This window comes from Manacus vitellinus, unplaced genomic scaffold (genome assembly GCF_001715985.3).
Source record: "Manacus vitellinus isolate BGI_N305 unplaced genomic scaffold, ASM171598v3 scaffold_46_pilon, whole genome shotgun sequence".
NCBI lineage: Eukaryota > Metazoa > Chordata > Aves > Passeriformes > Pipridae > Manacus > Manacus vitellinus.
In genome coordinates this window covers 2,513,704-2,530,242 of record NW_021940578.1, presented here as the reverse complement: position 1 = coordinate 2,530,242, position 16,539 = coordinate 2,513,704, and the positions used below count along the sequence as shown (strand labels likewise).

At 51.4% G+C, this 16,539-nt stretch overlaps 2 protein-coding genes across 2 annotated transcripts; both read left to right on the top strand.

The window, feature by feature from the left end:
• Positions 1–351: 351 nt before the first annotated feature.
• Positions 352–2,402, top strand: HIPK4 (homeodomain interacting protein kinase 4). Its single transcript, XM_018079393.1, has 2 exons — positions 352–1,883; positions 2,084–2,402. The coding sequence occupies exons 1-2, from the start codon at positions 435–437 to the stop codon at positions 2,387–2,389; spliced, it is 1,755 nt and encodes a 584-aa protein (XP_017934882.1). The 5' UTR covers positions 352–434; the 3' UTR covers positions 2,390–2,402.
• Positions 2,403–3,379: 977 nt separating this feature from the next.
• PPIH (peptidylprolyl isomerase H) lies at positions 3,380–12,631 on the top strand. Its single transcript, XM_029962451.1, has 9 exons — positions 3,380–3,471; positions 4,095–4,118; positions 4,620–4,664; positions 5,075–5,117; positions 7,005–7,097; positions 8,589–8,676; positions 9,621–9,661; positions 10,868–10,958; positions 12,441–12,631. The coding sequence occupies exons 1-8, from the start codon at positions 3,419–3,421 to the stop codon at positions 10,934–10,936; spliced, it is 456 nt and encodes a 151-aa protein (XP_029818311.1). The 5' UTR covers positions 3,380–3,418; the 3' UTR covers positions 10,937–10,958; positions 12,441–12,631.
• Positions 12,632–16,539: the final 3,908 nt, after the last annotated feature.

Genomic DNA, 16,539 nt, shown 5'->3' with positions numbered 1-16,539 from the left:
GGGTTTGGGGGACAAGGGATTGGGTTTGGAGGACTGGAAAATGGTTTGGGGGGCTGCATATGGGGTCATGGGGGACCTTGGATGGGTTCAGAGGACCAGGGAAAAGGGTTTAGGAGGCTGAAAATGGGTTTTCAGGGGGCTGGGAGGGGTTGGGGGGGGGGCTTGGATCCATTTTGGGGGGACCAGGGATGTGATTTTGGGTTTGTGGGTGGATTTTGGGAGAGCAGGGCTGGATTCGGGGTGTCCAGTGCTGGGTTTCAGGGGGTTCTTCCACCCGGGCTCCTTCTGCTGTGACATCACCAACAGAAGGTGCTGCCATGGTGGTGCTGGAACCCCCAGCGTTGCGAGAGCAGGTTGGGACAGTTGAGTGTCCCCAGTCCCCGCTGGGCACTGAACGGTGGGATCCTGAGCCCCTGGCGAGGAGCTGACCCACCATGGTGACACTGGTGGTAGGTGCCGAGTGCTACGACCTGGTGGCCACGGTCGGGAAGGGGACCTTTGGGCAGGTGACCCAGGGGCAGCGCAGGAGCACGGGGGAGATGGTGGCCATCAAGATCCTGAGGAACCATGATTACAACGGCCAGACGGTGAGGAACGAGCTGAGGCTGCTGCAGGCCTTGCGGGAGGGGGACGCGGAAGAGTCGCACGTCGTCCGTTTCCTCGAGTCCTTCAGCGACACGGTCTGGACCTACCTGGTCTTCGAGCTGCTGCAGCAAAACCTCTTCGATTTCCAAAAGCAGAACAACTTCTCACCGCTGCCCGTCCGGCACATCCGAACCATCGCGGCGCAGGTGCTGGCGGCGCTGGTCAAGCTGAAGGAGCTCTCCATCATCCACGCTGACCTCAAGCCGGAGAACATCATGCTGGTGGACCACCTGCGCTACCCGTTCCGCGTCAAGCTCATCGACTTCGGCTCGGCTATCCTCCTCCCCGAGGTCTACCGCGTCCAGAAGCCCTACATCCAAACCCGCTTCTACCGGGCACCGGAGATCTTGCTGGGGTTGCCCTTCTGCGAGAAGGTGGATGTCTGGTCTTTGGGCTGCGTGATGGCCGAGCTTCACCTGGGCTGGCCGCTCTACCCCGGCAACAACGAGTACGACCAGGTGCGCTACATCTGCTCCACCTTGGGACTGCCCCGGGCCGAGCTGCTCTGCGCTGCCCAGAAGACGCAGTCCTTCTTCCGACAGGTCCCATGCTCTGTCGGCACCTGGCAGCTCAAACCGCCGGGGAAGGTGATGGCAAAGCCGATGGAGAGGAGGGTGCATGTCTTTTCCTCGCTGGATCAGTTAGCGGCAGTGAACCTCTGCCTGGTGTCTGATCCCGACCAGGAGGAGCTGGCCAAGCGCTGTGACCTGTATGCGATGGTGGAGCTGGTCAAGAGGATGCTCACCTGGGACTCGCGCGAGCGGATCTCGCCCAGCGCTGCCCTCCACCATCCCTTTATCTCCATGCAGGAGGTGAAGTCCCGCTTTGAGGCCACCCGCTACTACCAGCTCAGCCAGGAGGACCTGAGGGCATCCCGTAAGGATTCCAGCAGAGTCCAGATCTTCCCTGGCATGGAGAAAGGTGCCTTCATCCCCACTGGCCAGGGTGGCTTCCAGAAGGCCATTGCCCAGCCGGGTGGGCTCAGCCTGGCTGAGCTGGCTGGGGACACCAGCAGCAAGAACCAGCACGACATCTGCCAAGCCCCCATCCCCCCGCACTGCAGCAGCCAGTGCCACCAGCATCACTGGTGTCCCAAGACGGAGCCCAGCAGCGGTCACTTGACTGTGCTGGGGTGTCCCAGCAGCGTGGAGCGGCACGGCCACTGCAGCGGCCCGGTCGTCGGTGGCATCGCGGAGCAGAACCTGCGTGAAAGACGGTACAGCTCATCCCGTGCCAAGGTACAGGCACAGGGAGGGGGCTCCTGGGCACAGGCACTCTGGGACAATGGGTGCTTGGGATCCCTTGGGTGCTTGGGGTGCCTGGTGCCCCACGTCCCCTGGTGCCGCACGTCACGGGTGTTCAGGGTCCCTGGTGCCCAAGGTCCCCACAGGGGAGGAGGTAACACTCACCCCCTTCCCATGCTTTGCCCCCCCTGCAGAGAGCTCTGGTGATGCGGCGTGACCCCTGGAAGCCCTCAGGGATGTGGAAAACAGGCTCCGGGATGACGACCCAGTGTCCGGCACGCTTCTCCTGCCACAGAGCTGGTGACATCCTCAGCACCACTGAGCCCCCAAGGCAACCCTGGCACACACCCTGGCAGCCCAGAGCTTGCAGGAGATCTTCCTCGTCCTCATCCCCAGGCAACCCAGCCACCAAAACCCAGCACCTTGCTGGTGGAGACCACGGCCAGGGCTGCACCAGGACACACTGTGCCAGATGCTCCCGGCTCTGTTTCTCCCACTGATCCCCCAATAAATGGTTTTTGCCAAAACCCGAGCATTTCAGCTGATTCTTTGCAGGGGAGGTTTGGCAGGGCCCAGAAGTGACCCCAGGATTCCAGGCACCTCAGCACAGGGGGGATGGTCACTGTCCTGGTCCCATTGGCTGGTACAAGCCAGATGCCATTGGCCTCCTTACCCATCTGGGCACACCTGATCTCATGTTCAGCTGGTGTGTGCCCAGATGGGCAGGCAGAGGAGCAGGCAGGGCTCCCTGGCCGGACCAGCACCACGGGCTGCGGACAGAGCACGGTCCTGGGGGTCAGTGCTCTGCTTTGGAGACCCCAAGCCGCCCCTATGGGATGGGGACCGGACACCCCCGGACACTCCAGACACCCTGGACATCCCGGACACCCTGGACATCCCGAACATCTCGGACATCCTGAACAGCCCAGACATCCCGGGACACCCTGGACACGGCCCGGACACCGTCCAGACACCCTGGACAGCCCTGGACACCCCGGACACTGCCCGGGCATCCCGGACACCCTGGACACGGCCCGGACACCCCGGACACTGCCCGGGCATCCCGGACACCCTGGACACGGCCCGGACACCGTCCAGACACCTTGGACAGCCCTGGACACCCCGGACACTGCCCGGGCATCCCGGACACCCTGGACACGGCCCGGACACCGTCCAGACACTCTGGACAGCCCTGAACACCCCGGACACTGCCCGGGCATCCCGGACACCCTAGGCATCCCAGGCATCCCGGACATCCGGATACGGCCCCGGGCCCTCCCGCTGCCCGCCCACCCCGTCCCGCCCCCCTGCCCGTCGATTCCGCTTCCCACCGCCTGTTCCCCTTCCTAGCGAGGCGTTCGCGATGTCGGCGCTGCGGCGAACCCCAACAACCCGGTGGTTTCTCTTCGATGTCACCATCGGCGGGCAGGTGGGGGACTGCGGGGCGGGCGGGGTGTCGGGGGGCGGGGGGGTTCCGGGGGGCCCCGGAGGCTCACCTGGCCCCTCTGTTCCCCCAGGAGGTCGGCCGCATGAAGATCGAGCTGTTCGCCGATGTCGTCCCCAAAACGGCGGAGAACTTCAGGTGAGGAGCCGCTGCCCGTTCCTGCAGCCCGGGCCGGGGCTGCCAAGGCTTTTCGGTGCAGGAATGGTTTTTTGGTGGCACAGTGATTACCTGCCCTCCCTCCCCGACCCGATGCACCTGCTCTGCTTTGCGTCTCTCTCCTTACCAGAGATGCTGTGCGGTGTCCTGGTCCCCCAGGGGAGCCCGTCTGACTGCAAGGGGAAGGACTCCAGTCCCCCCTTCCTCTGCGGAGCCTCTGATGTGCCCGGTGCACGCAGAACAGGCAGTGCCTTGTGCCATGGTGGAGGTCTCCTGGCCACCCAGTTCTCCTGCAGTCAACTAAGGGATGCACCGTTTGGAATCCCATTTCCATCAGAGAGATGGACGTACCCTGTTCTCTGTCAAGCACGGTGCCTGCCCCACATTCACCATCTCTTACAACCTTGCTGTTAAATCTCTGACCTCCTCACCAGAGAGGGCACAGAATATGTTTTGAAAAGGCAGGGGAGAGGAGCAGCCAGTTCCTGTTTTACTGGGGACATCCCTGATGCAGTAAGGAAAGTCCTGTGTGCCAGTCAGTGCAGCCCTCGGTGCCCTCAGAGTTCACATGGGCCTCACACTCTGCTCTCTTTTTTGTTTTCCAGGCAGTTTTGTACAGGTGAATTCAGGTAAGTGGGTTCTAGTGTCCTTTTAAGTGGCCCACTGGAGAAAGAGGGGCTGGGTGAGGTGGAAGAGGGGCTCGCCTGGAAGTTTTGCATGTTGTACTAGTACAAAATGAAAGGGTTACAGAAATCTGCTCTGAGGAAATTGTGAGGGGCTCTGTGAGTCACGCAGGTGGCAGGTTTTCCCTTTTGGATGTGACTTTTCGTGCCCAGGTGGCTCTAAAAAGCCCTATCTGCAAAACCCACCTGCTCGTGCTGCACACTGCAGTGGGATCCTGTGAAGATGATGGTGTGGGTGTTGCAGGGTACCCAGTAATTTCTTGTGCAGAACCCATTTGAGGCTTCCTTTTGCCTCCAACAGCAGGAGCTGAGAGGCTGCAGCTCTTGATTGTATTTCAAGGCATCTCCTAATGCATGGGGCAACCTTTGGGGCTCCGAATTCTTGTGGGGGTTTTGTGTTTGGATATCCAGTAAGTTGAAAGGGTTTTCCTTTTTACTTCTTTACAGGAAAGATGGTGTCCCTATAGGTTATAAAGGAAGCACTTTCCACAGGTAATTCACCTACTTTTTAGGCACTAAATAGCATCCTGAGCCAGATGGGGTTTTGGGACCTACCTCGAGGCGTTAGTGGGTCATGGCTAGTGTCATCCTCCTGTGGCTTTGGGGGATCTGGGGGTGCTGTCAGGGGTGTATGCTGGGGTCACTGGGAGGAGTCCCCTGTTCCTGGTGTGCTACATCAGAGATCACTGTCTGGCATCTGTCACCCGATCACTGTCCCTGGTCAAACAGCAATGGGTCCCAAATGGCCTGATATCAACCACTGATTTGTTGCAGATTTTGGGCTGCAGCACTCACAGACTGTTAACTTCTGTTGCACAGCGAGGCAGAACTCCTTTTTACCTTACACTGAGCTTCCTGAGGTCTTTGTCTGCTGAGAACTAAGTGCTGTTTTACTTCTTTAGGGTAATAAAGGATTTCATGATCCAAGGAGGTGACTTCGTAAATGTATGTACTCCTGCATCCCTTTTGTCCTTTTCCTACACTGTATAACATGCAGCTGTTTCCAAGGGTCCGTGCTGATTTATGGGATCTCTTCCTTTTTTGGGGTGTGCAGTAGTAACTGGAGGTGTCCTCACAGCATTGCTGCCATCTTACTGCAACAGACAATAATGTACTTGAAAAGAAATCTGGAGCCTTGGGTGAACATAATTTCTTCTTCCCAAAATAGTGCTGGAGGCTTTTAAAACTTGCAAAGGTTTTTTTTTTACCGTTTTCCTTCCCTCTTCTGTTGTCCTCTCCCAAACAACAAAGCCTTGGATTTTTATTAGCTTTGTAGAGAGACCCTAAGTACAGAACCAAGTGCCTAGTACAAGAGGCCTTTTGAATCAAAACTAACTTTTTGTTACTGAATTGTCTCGAAATAGAAAAGGGTTTGTGCCCAGAGTGGTGGTTGTGTCTGGCTTGGGTATAAGCAGAGTACAGGAGGAAGGCTAAAGGGCCACAGGATTTCTTCACTGTCCTGGGACCCAGTAAAATTACTTAATTTCTGAAAGTGTTTCAAAATATGAGGGGACTGATAAAGACTTTTTTAATATAAAACTTGGTTGTATGAAGGTCACTGAGAGAACAGTGGGTGGCTCAGCCACACCAGACTCTGAGGTAGTTGCTTATTGTGACACTGCTCAGACGTCCCAGTGGGCTTTATTACTTCCCCTGCAGCTCAACAAGCTTTACAGACTGCTCCAGTATTTGGTATTTATACAGTATGTTTATTACAAAGCCATTTGGGGAGCAAGCACAGTCCCACTGACCCCTGAGACATGGTGTAAGCTCCTATCTCAGAGCCAACAGTTCAAGTAAGCCACAAAGAACGGGAGAAAAAGAAGCAAGAGCTGGGCAGGCAGAGCAAAGGATGTGGTGCTGCATGTGGTGTATTACTGGCATTTTTTGTTAACTGTTAAGTTTGGCCTAATAAAGATCAGGTGTGTTAAGCAGAAAGACAAGAAAGGGAGAGGGGTTGCAGCAAGGCAGAAGAAATGGGACTGAAGCGACACAGAAAGAGAAAATCAACAGAGAAATGGAATTAACTATCAGAATAGTAAATTTAAGTGATTGTGCCAGAGATACCTCTACAGCTTTCCCTGGAGCACTCCTCACTGCAGCATTTTTAAGGCTATTCTGTTGAAGGGTCCCTGCTCAGTCCTCTGGCATCACACAGGAGTGTTCTGAACTTGTGGGCTGTCAGAACTTACAACCTGCAGCAGTCGCAGCCCACGCTGCTTTCATTTAGAAGTGAGTGCTAGGGCTAGTGAGATCTGAGTGCTAGGGCTTATAGTTAAGTACAAGGTGTTTGGACTTGGTGGAAAGAACAGCAAAACTAGAAAATCTATGTTTTAGAAACTGCAGAACAGGGAGATTGCTTCCCTGTTTCCAGTAAAGTCACAGAAAATAAGGTGAAATACGTAAACCCACCTCGAGCTGACTTTTTCCATGCAACCACTTCTGCTTTCCTTGACATACCAGCCTATACTTCTGTGTCCCCTCCCTTTTCCCTGTGAAGTCCAAGTGGGTCTGTACCAAGCAATCTGCAGCCTCCACCTCACTCTGGGAGGCTTGGACTTAAGGCTTACCACCCCCATGGGTTTTTGCCAATGTATGGATGGTGAACGATGAACTGTGTAATTAGAAACCAGTTGCTGTTCCTGTTCAGAAATGAGACACTGACTGTGTTCACTGCTGGTGTATATAGATGGCAGTACAGCATCCACTTTGGGCTGAGTTTGACCCCTTCCTCTTGCTTGGGGTTTTTAAATTTAATTTTTAAATTGAATTGTTCTGCAGCAGTTGCTACAGAACAAATACTGTGGCTGACTGGGCACTTCTCTCGTGCAGGGAGATGGCACTGGAGTAGCCAGTATATACAGGGGTCCTTTTGCAGATGAAAACTTCAAGCTGAAACACTCTGCTCCTGGCCTGCTCTCTATGGTGAGTGTGAAATAATGACATTACAGACTGAAAAGCTTTTGGTACCTTCTCTGTGCCTAAGTGTATACTTTATTTGCTGAACAGCAGAAATCTCCACCATTGGGTACGAGGTCTGGAAGACCTGCTTTGTAACTACTAGTCAGAAGGCTACTCATGGGTTAATATCTTGAGTAACTCAGTAATCCTGATCCTGCATCATCCTTTCTTTGTTGTGTGTTGGAGCTCTGGGACAGGCTTGGCTTGATCAGCTTTCAGAAGAGCTTGATTCTTACAGTTTTCTTACGGTGGTGAGTGGTGGTGTTTTCTTCTTCCCTAACACTGTTATCAAACGCTGACCTGGCAAGGATGAAACAGAGATATTTGGGAGTTCCAAAGCCACAGCAGTGTAACTATGGTATCTTTCATAACAGACCTTCCTGTTCAACAGAGTAAAGAAACTGCAGCCATTGCATGTTGTCTGGTAGGAACAATACCCTGACTTTTGGAAGAGGAAGCAAATGGAGCCAGTCCTTCAGTGTTCCTATCCACAACTGCTTCTTCTCCAGCTCTTTCAGCCGCTGTGACCTTAGAAATGCTTTGGGCATTCATCATTTGGATTAGTCATTCACCCAGTTCAAAACATGACCCAAAAAGTGGTGTCATGGCACAGCTAAGCAGCCAGTGTGCTGTGGTGTGGGAGAAGGAATCCACTCCAGTATTGCCAGCTTTGTGTTAAAGTGGTCTGGCTCTGAAGTCGTTTTGCTGGATCAAACCATGGATGCCAGGAGCCATGGATCCCAGCTGGATTCTTCTGAAGCTGGCTAGCAATAACTAAAAAAGCTGAAGTGAGCCTGTCCTCTGCAGTCCTGCAGCTGCAAAACTTGCCCAGTTCACTTGTCAGCACAGAAATATGCTTTAGTAGCTCCTGGTTGTCAGTACTGCAGATGGACTTCAGTGCTGCAGAGATGTTTTCTTAACAGAGTGCAAGTGCTCTGGGTGTTGCACTCAGGGGTGAACTGAACTTCACATCTGCATTCCACTTTTCCTGGGAGCCCTGTGCCAATATGATCATTACCTTTCTCATCCTGATCATTGGAACAGACACCTTTTTTTTATTTTTATTCTGAGAAACCCTCCCAAATAGCAGAAATCAACTGCTTTTTTTTTTCCCATGGTTCCTGGCTTTCATTTTTCTTTGGGACAAAGCAGCCAATAAGCACTTGTCATCAAAAAGTCCAGCCTTCTTTCAGGAGTGTGCTCTAGAGCCTGGACTTCAGCACAGGCTTGTGCTGAATATGCCTTTGTAGAAATATAATAAAAAGTTGCTGACATGGCTCTTGCACACACTGGCGTGACCAGATGTGTGTCTTGCTTCCTTTGGTTTGTGTAGCAGAAAGCTAAAAATAAGCTGGTCTAGAGCAACAGCTCGCTCTTATGTGAGATGTGTCTGCCTTCAGTTTTTACCAGTCTGAAATTGTAGATTTGTCATGTTTTGCCACTCTCAACCCCCAGGCAAACAGTGGCCCAAGTACCAATGGCTGCCAGTTCTTCATCACGTGTTCCAAGTGTGACTGGTTGGATGGGAAGCATGTTGTGTTTGGTGAGTACCTGCAGCAGAGTTCTGGAGTGGCAGCTCACGGGCATCCCTGTGGGGCAGCTGTTAAAATAAACTATATAGAGAATTATGGAATCTCCTCAGCTGGGAGGGACCCACAAGCATCACTGTGTCCCACTTCTGGGCCTGCACAGGACACCCCAGCCATTTCACTCTGTGCCTGAGAGCATTGTCCAAACACTCCTGGAGCTCTGGCAGCCCTGGGGAGGCTGTTCAGTGCCCAGCCCCCCTCTGAGTATGGACTGCTCATTCTTCCCTTCTTGCTTGTGCTAGTGCTTGCTTGTGCAGCCTGATACTGTGATGGATCATTGTTGAAATGAATCATTTTTTTCCCAGGTTAGCTTTAATCCAGATCAGTTCTGTGACTGTGTTGCTACACAAATCCTTGTGCCAGTGCAGGCAGCACAGATCAGTCAAGGGATCCCTTTCTTTTCCACTGTCAGAGAGGACTGAGCTTTCAGCAGAGTTTTTTGGACAGTAATTCTGTGAAACCACATCTGCTAACTTGCATTTACTGCTGCTTGAGCTGTAGGAATTCCAGGCCAGCCTTAAGCTGATGTCCTACTTACTGCTCCCCCTAATTCTTAAGTACCACTGATGTTGCTCATTGCCAGGTTTGCATCATTACAGGGGTTGTGTTGCTAGAGAGGCAGTTTGTGCTGGTGGCAGTAGGTCTCAAACCCCAGATTTCTACACAGACCACCCCTGCCGTGGGAAAAGGCAGCTAATCTGTGCTGAATGTGGAAAATGTTTGAAGAGGGATTGTTTCCTTTATCATTTTAGAGATCAGTAACAGACTCTGCAGTGCCCAATAGCTACACACTGCACAAGGCTTTTCAGGAAGGACAAAAATGCACCTATCTGTGATGGGTGGGGGGAGCCAAGGTAAAAACTGTCCATATTGAAGTGGATAAATTTTCTCATTCTAGGTAAAATTGTCGATGGGCTGTTGGTCATGAGAAAAATTGAAGTAAGTTTGAACTTGCCTGTTTCTCCGTGAATTGGAAAGTGATGTGCAGGATTAACAAGAGTTGTCCTGTTCTTTCCCGCTGTCTGTTTACAGGATACCAGGGAATACCAGTGTTGATAGCTGGTATTATCAGTTGTCATCGTTGTAACGTGGCAGGAAATCTGGTGAAGCGCAGGCTGTGTGGGCTGGCTTTGGAAATGCTGGTGTCTCGTGGCTCCGAGAGCGGAAATCGCGTTCTCGGGGCTTTATTTGCTTTGCCTTTGTTCAGGAAGCTGAACTAAAAAGTTGTTCCATCAGCAGCTCGGACAGGAGTGTGAAACGTCTCACTTCTGTGCCACTGCCTGGGATTATTCAGTGGGTGCAAAATCATCAGTTCTGCTGATCCGTGATCAGCGTGTTTAATAAGAGAAAATTAAACTAATCTCCTGGTGGGCTTCCAGGAGCTGAAGATAAACTCGGTCAGGGTGGTGATTGCTGCCAGTGTCGTGTGTGGTGTCACGGCAGGGTAATGAGTGGATTTAACCAACAGCAGTGAGTTCTTGGAGACACTGACTCCATGGCACACACGTGGGATAACGTGCAGGAGAGCCTCTAATCCAAAAAGTGGGGCAAGCACGGAGCTGCTGGGTGTTGGAAGGAGCTGTACAGCATGGAATAGCCTGCGTGCTGCTGGCCCTCTTGGCCAGAAGCATTGCTGGAGGGTTGTGGTGAGCCTGCTTTGGGCGTCGCTGTAGTGAGAGCAAAGTAAAGGAAATTTGAGACTCAAGGAAGAGCAGCTGAGTCCAGCATATTGAGTGGTTCAGAATGAGGGTGGCTATGTCACTGTCCCTTCCCTTTCTGTATGAATACAAGTTTGTTTTGCTTGTGGCAGCTGTTTTTAGTAACTGTGAAAGATTTGAGCCAGAGCAGCCTCAAGTGACATGATGCCTGCTGCATTTCATGAGGGGCTCTCCAGTTTTTGCTCTGTTCCTTCCCTCCCATTCAGAGGACCAGCCTCTGGTCTGTGTCCCAAACCTCTGCACACAGAGAGAACTCACCAGCTTATGGCTGGGCCCGTTGCCAAAATACATAACGGTGCTTCTTTGTTCCTCAGAATTCCCTGTTTCCCGTGTTACACAAACATCTCTTAGCCAGTCTTCCAGGACATGTCACTGGCTGGGTCTGCTGTGCTTTTGTGAGGTTTAATGTTCATTTGTTTGTCCCCAGAACGTGCCTACGGGTCCCAATAACAAACCCAAGCTGCCAGTTGTGATCTCTCAGTGCGGGGAAATGTGAAGAGCAGTGCAAGAGCAGTGTGGTAAGTCTGAGTCTTCCCAGGGACAGTGCCATGACCCCTGGGCTGCTCTGCTCCTTTACAAACACCAGAGGCAGCACAGCAGAGAGGAGATTTTGCAGGGGGAAGGTGGGGTTGTGGGAGCTCTTCCTTGGATGGAGTTAGACTGCCTCGAGGCCTCAGCTTTAGAAAGTGAATGAAAGGCACCTGCAGCAGGAATCCAGCTGGCATTAGCTGGGCTGGCATTACCCAGGCAGTCTGGGAGGGGGGGAGGCCTCACTTTGACCTGCAGGTTGGAGAACTCTCCAACTACTGCAAGAAGCAAAGTATCCATGGGTGGGGCAGGCAGGGATCAAGAAAAGGAGAGGAGAAAGGGAGGACCTGCCTCCTTGCTCAGTACAGCTGTAGGACCCCTGCCACTGAAGGACCAAGGAATTATCATCTTACACAGTCTTACCTTAACTTGAAAAAAATACCACTGTCCTCATCTGAAGGGAGATGTCTCCACTATTTACTATTATTCAGGCTTCTTTTTGATTAAACCAATAGGCTCAGGCTAACATACAGAATTCCATTTCCATTTGTCTGCTCACTTTGCTGTAAAAAACTCAAGTATTTAAACAAATCTCTCTAGATTTCAGTGTGTCAGGCTGCAGCTTGTCAAAAATCTGTATTAGCCTTATCGTTGCTCATTTTTTCCAAACTTCAGCAGGCAGGCAGGCTCTGACAAAATCAAATCCCCGCAATTTTTGATCCTCCATTAAATGATTTCCAAAGACAGCTGGAATTGCCCACGAAGACACATCCCTGCTTGCATAAGTAAAGTCTTAGAGATCTGCAGCACTTCAGAATCTTGGGAGCTCCTGCTATTTGATGAAGTGACAACAGGGAATGTAATCATTCTTCCATTCCCCTGATACTTCTGGTGGCATTTACAGGCTTTTGAAGATAAGGACAGCCTTGCTAACATGCTTTTTTGCAGGTTGGCAGAGCTGTGCTGATGGGCTGGGTCCCCTTTAGGGTTGTCCTCAGGCCCAGACTTGTTGATCATTTCAGTTTGGAGTACAGGATCTCTGGCCAACGTCCACTTTGAGCCTGGAAGCTTTTCATTCCTAGGTACAAGGCTGGTGCCACCTTGTGCATTTCCCAGCCAGGTCTTAGGAGCAGCCTTGCTGCACCCTGATGGCTGAGCTGCCTGGGGACAGGGATGGCTTTTGCCTTGCCTGAGGTCTGACAGCCACATCAGCTACTTGTCAAGATCCCTGAAAACCAGCTGGGGGAGAAACAGGTTTTAAGGGTTTTAAGTTTGGAGGTAGATACAGTTGCCCGACAGGCAGAGCAGGAGGACTCCTGAGTTCTCTGGCTGATGGAAGCTGGTGTGTGCAGCAGCTGGCACTCCCTTAAAATCGCCGTGTGGCCCCTGGGGTCACTGCACAGGCCTGCTGTCCTAGGATGGGTTGGGAATGGCTGTCCAGCATTTTGGACCTGTTTCCTTATTCCTTTCAGTGTTCCTTCACCAGTGGTTAGACCTGTGCTGGCTCTGTGCAATTCCATCTCCAGCTGGCTCCCACAGTGCCCGCAGGCCAGACCCACGCTCTTGATGTTCTCCTGAAATGATTTGATAATGGGCATCTTATATTTTTATTTTGTTCTTTTACATTTTGAAATGTAAATAAAGAATTTTTTTTTTTTTAAAACATGTATGCAGTGCACATCAGTTAACATGTGTGGGAATGAATTCTTCTCCAGGTGAGAAGGGCTGTAGCCTCTTCAGCAACATTCATTTTCCCTGGTTTGCTCAGTTGGGAACATTTACTCTGTTATTGAGGGAGAGAAAGGATGAAAGGAGCTTTACAGAGCTGTGCTGCACCAGGTAACTAAGGCTGCCTGGCTGGCAGAGAGGTTCATGGCATCTTGGGAATCTCCAGAACCTTTTTGTGTGCAGCTTTACTGAGGCACACGGAATTGGTATGGCACAGATTCCATTACTGTGAGTGAGTGCTGGGCTCTGAGGTGAGTTCTGATGTAAACAAGTGTTTGTCAGCCATCCCCAGGACGTGGTGGCACGAGGCCATCGGGCTGTTCCACACCACAGGGTGTTGGAGGAGTTCACCCAAGTGCTATAAGGGTGTTAGAGCAGAGCTGTAGGCTGGGAAACAGAGGATGGTGATGCTGTGGGAGTGAAATTGGGGCTTCTTGTCCTGTGTGGTGCAGAGGGCCTTAGGCTGTAGGTTGGTGGAAAAACTGCCTTTCTTCACCCAGAATGGGGCTGGCAACTTGCCCACCTGCAGCACTGGGCTCCAGTAGGAGCTTCTCATCCAGCTGTTTAAAGGTAAAGGAGTTAGGGGAGAGTCTGTTCTGTCACATGCAGGTGCTTCATCCCATTCTGAGAGGTCCCATCCCTCCCTGGGCAGCAGGTGTGGGGTGCACTCTGTGCCTGAGCTGGGTGAGCCCACTGGTGACGTGCCAGAGGAAGGTCCTGCAGTTTTGGCTGTGCTCTTTTCTCTCCTGGCTCTTTGAAGTGCTGGCAGCAGGCTCTGGCTCTCAGGACTCCCGTGTCCTCGTTCCTGGGATTGCACAGCTGCTGAGGACACACTTCTCTGCAGCCCAGGGCATCTCACCTTGCACCTGCAGAACATCAAGTGATAAAAGAAGCACAAACACACCAGCCCTTTCCTCCCCAGCCCCACAAATGCTTTGCAGAGGGCTCTCTCCTGTGAGAGGAGGGTCGGAGGTTCCCAACAGGCTGGCACAGGTGCCTCAGGGAACTCTGCCTGTCAGTGCAGTGCTGAAGTTTGCACTTCTGGTTGCTGATGCCCAAATTCACCACTTTTTCACCAGGGAAACCAGTTTATTTCTGGGTCCAGGCTCAGCAGCAGCACTTTTTCAGCCTGAAGTATTTATATCACTGACATCAGCTGGTCTCACTCCCTGCATACTGGGGTCACAGAGCTTCCCCAGATTAATTAACAGCAGCAAATCCATTACAACATCTTTGAATGTTGTTCCAATTATATCCCATTACATTTCTCTTCCACATGGAATGTGCAGGGTTTCAGTTTTCCTGCTTGTGTGTCTTGTGCCTTACCTGCTGGCTGAAAGTTTTCTCAGAAACCACATTTTTGGGTTGAATTCCCCCATGATGATGTCACATGTAGCAAGGCCTGGAATCTCCTGCTGTAGAGCAGATGATGGAGCTCCTCTGAGCTCCAGCATCTGCCTCCAGCTGTGGATGCTGCAGCGGGAGGTGGTGTCTCTGATGGCCTCTGTGTTCCTCTGAACACACAGTAGCTTCAGGCCCTGTGGTGTTACCCCCCCCAGACATTGTTGGGGCCCACAGTTTCAGCTGTAGGTTCATGGCCCTGACATTCCCACAGACTTCCTCACAGAGCTGGGAGTTTTCTCCACCATTTTCTCTTTCTTGGGTCTTTGCACGGTGTATTCCCTAATTCCCGTTCTACTGTAAGATTTTTTTTCGGGTGACTCACTAAGCACCGTCCAGTTTGGACATCATTCCAGCTTCTTTATCCAGGTCATCATCGTGGTGCAGATCCTTGTGGGACTGTGTTACTGTTTTCAAGCCCTTCCCTTTGTTAGCCAAGCTGGAGATCGAGTGGAAAGATGCCCAAGGGAGCTGGGTGGGACCAGTGTTCATAAACCCCTATGGGTTCTTGTGGTGGGTTGACCTTGGCTCCACTGGAGTCCCTCACCTGGCCATGGTGTAATGTGGGGAATTGGGATAGGGAAACTGGATGGTGATTTGTTGTGCTGGTTTAAAAGTTAACCAGCAGGGGGAATGAACCCAACTCAAAGGAGAGATTATAAGTCAGAATAACAATTTATTAAAATAATACAGTAAGTACAATAATACAAACAAACAATTGGTCTCAACCCACAAAAACCCAAATGTATAACCCAGTGCCCTGGGGCCTGAACAAAGTGGTGTTCCTTGGGCCCTGTTTGAGTCCAAAGTAAAGGGAGAGGGGAAGAACCTGCTGGTGGGAGAGCTGCTGCAGTCTGGCCAGAACTGGTGATCGCAGTCCAGTGGTGGTCTAAGTCTGGTTGAGAGCGATGAGATGCAGCCGTCCTCTGGATCCCACGAGTGGGTTCAAAAATGTTCCAAAACTCCAAGATTATATATCCTCCAGTTCAGGCAGGAATGCTTGGTACTCCCCTCAGGGTGGGGAGTTTCACAAAGGGTGTGAGGACAGAAACATCCTCCTATCTCACAGGCCTCTTAACACCTAGTTTATAGCCTGAGGAGTCAGGCTCTATGGGCAGAGGGTGCGAATAGTCTATTGACAACAATAATCTAGTTTCTGGGAAATGACATGGAATGCTATAGAATACAGTTTTGGGTTACACCCACCATGCTCTATGGGCAGAGGGTGCGAATAGTCTATTGACAACAATAGTCTAGTTTCTGGGAAATGACATGGAAGGCTATAGAATACAGTTTTGGGTTACACCCACCATGATGAACTGATCTCAGCTGTCCTAACTAGGACATTTGTGTATATGATGCTGGAAGTGCTGATCCTGAGAAGATACACGTTGGTTGCAAAAACAAGGGATTGATGGGTCATCTCCCAGAGACCTGGTGACCTTTCCCTCCTCTTATGTGGGAGAGATGACATAGACGAGGGCAGGGCTGGGATTCTATGGCCAACAACCACGTTTTTCAAGTGCCCAAGGAAAGTAAGTTGTTTTCAAGGTTTTGCCCTGGAGCTTCCCCTAAGCCATGTACAGATCACAGAATCAACTGGTTGGAAAACGCCTCCAAGATCATCAAGTCCAACCTTTGACCCAACACCACCTTGTCAACTCGAGCATGGCACTAAGTGCCAGTGGTCTCTTCTTAAACACCTCCAGGAATGGTGACTCCACCACCTCCCTGAGCAGCCCATTCCAGTGTCTTAGCTTGTTAGTAAGATATAGTGGTATTCACTTATTAGTGAAGATTTGTATCTGTTCATTAAGGAGATATGAATGTATCTATCTTTCTGTATTCAGAGACTGGTCAAGGCCATGGAAGTAGGTGGCTGGCCTTGTTTGACAGTCCAAATTGAGCGCCTTGATTTTCCTCTGAGCCCTGGCCAGGCTCTGGGTGAAAACCAAGGAGAGAAGAGAGCTAGATATTTTACTGCACTAAGCGATGTAAGCTTGTTTGTTTAACAACATAAAAGCTGGACCTTCTCGCAGCAAAGCTGAAGAACCCTCACCTGTGGCTGAGGATTTCCCAGTTCTGGGAGCAGCTCTCCCTTTCCCTGTGATCAGAGGCTCCCCAGCTGACCTGCGGGTCTGGGTGATGGTAATGTGTCAAAGGGGTAATAATTGGTGATGTATCTTTCTTAATCCCTATAGACGCCCCTTGTAATAATGATCATGTTCATAGCTAAGCTTATCCTTTTATAATTCTCTGCTTCTTTTGCAATTCTTTGCTGTTTTGAGCTATGGTAAATTTAGACACTTATTCTTTAAAGTTGGTGTCTGTGTTTCTTGTGCTGACTGACCCTCGTCCCCCGGCAAAACACCCGGGGGTTCTTCACGAGAGAAGAGAGGCGGCGCCAGCGCCGGGAGCGACGGCTCGGGGTGGGGCGTGAGG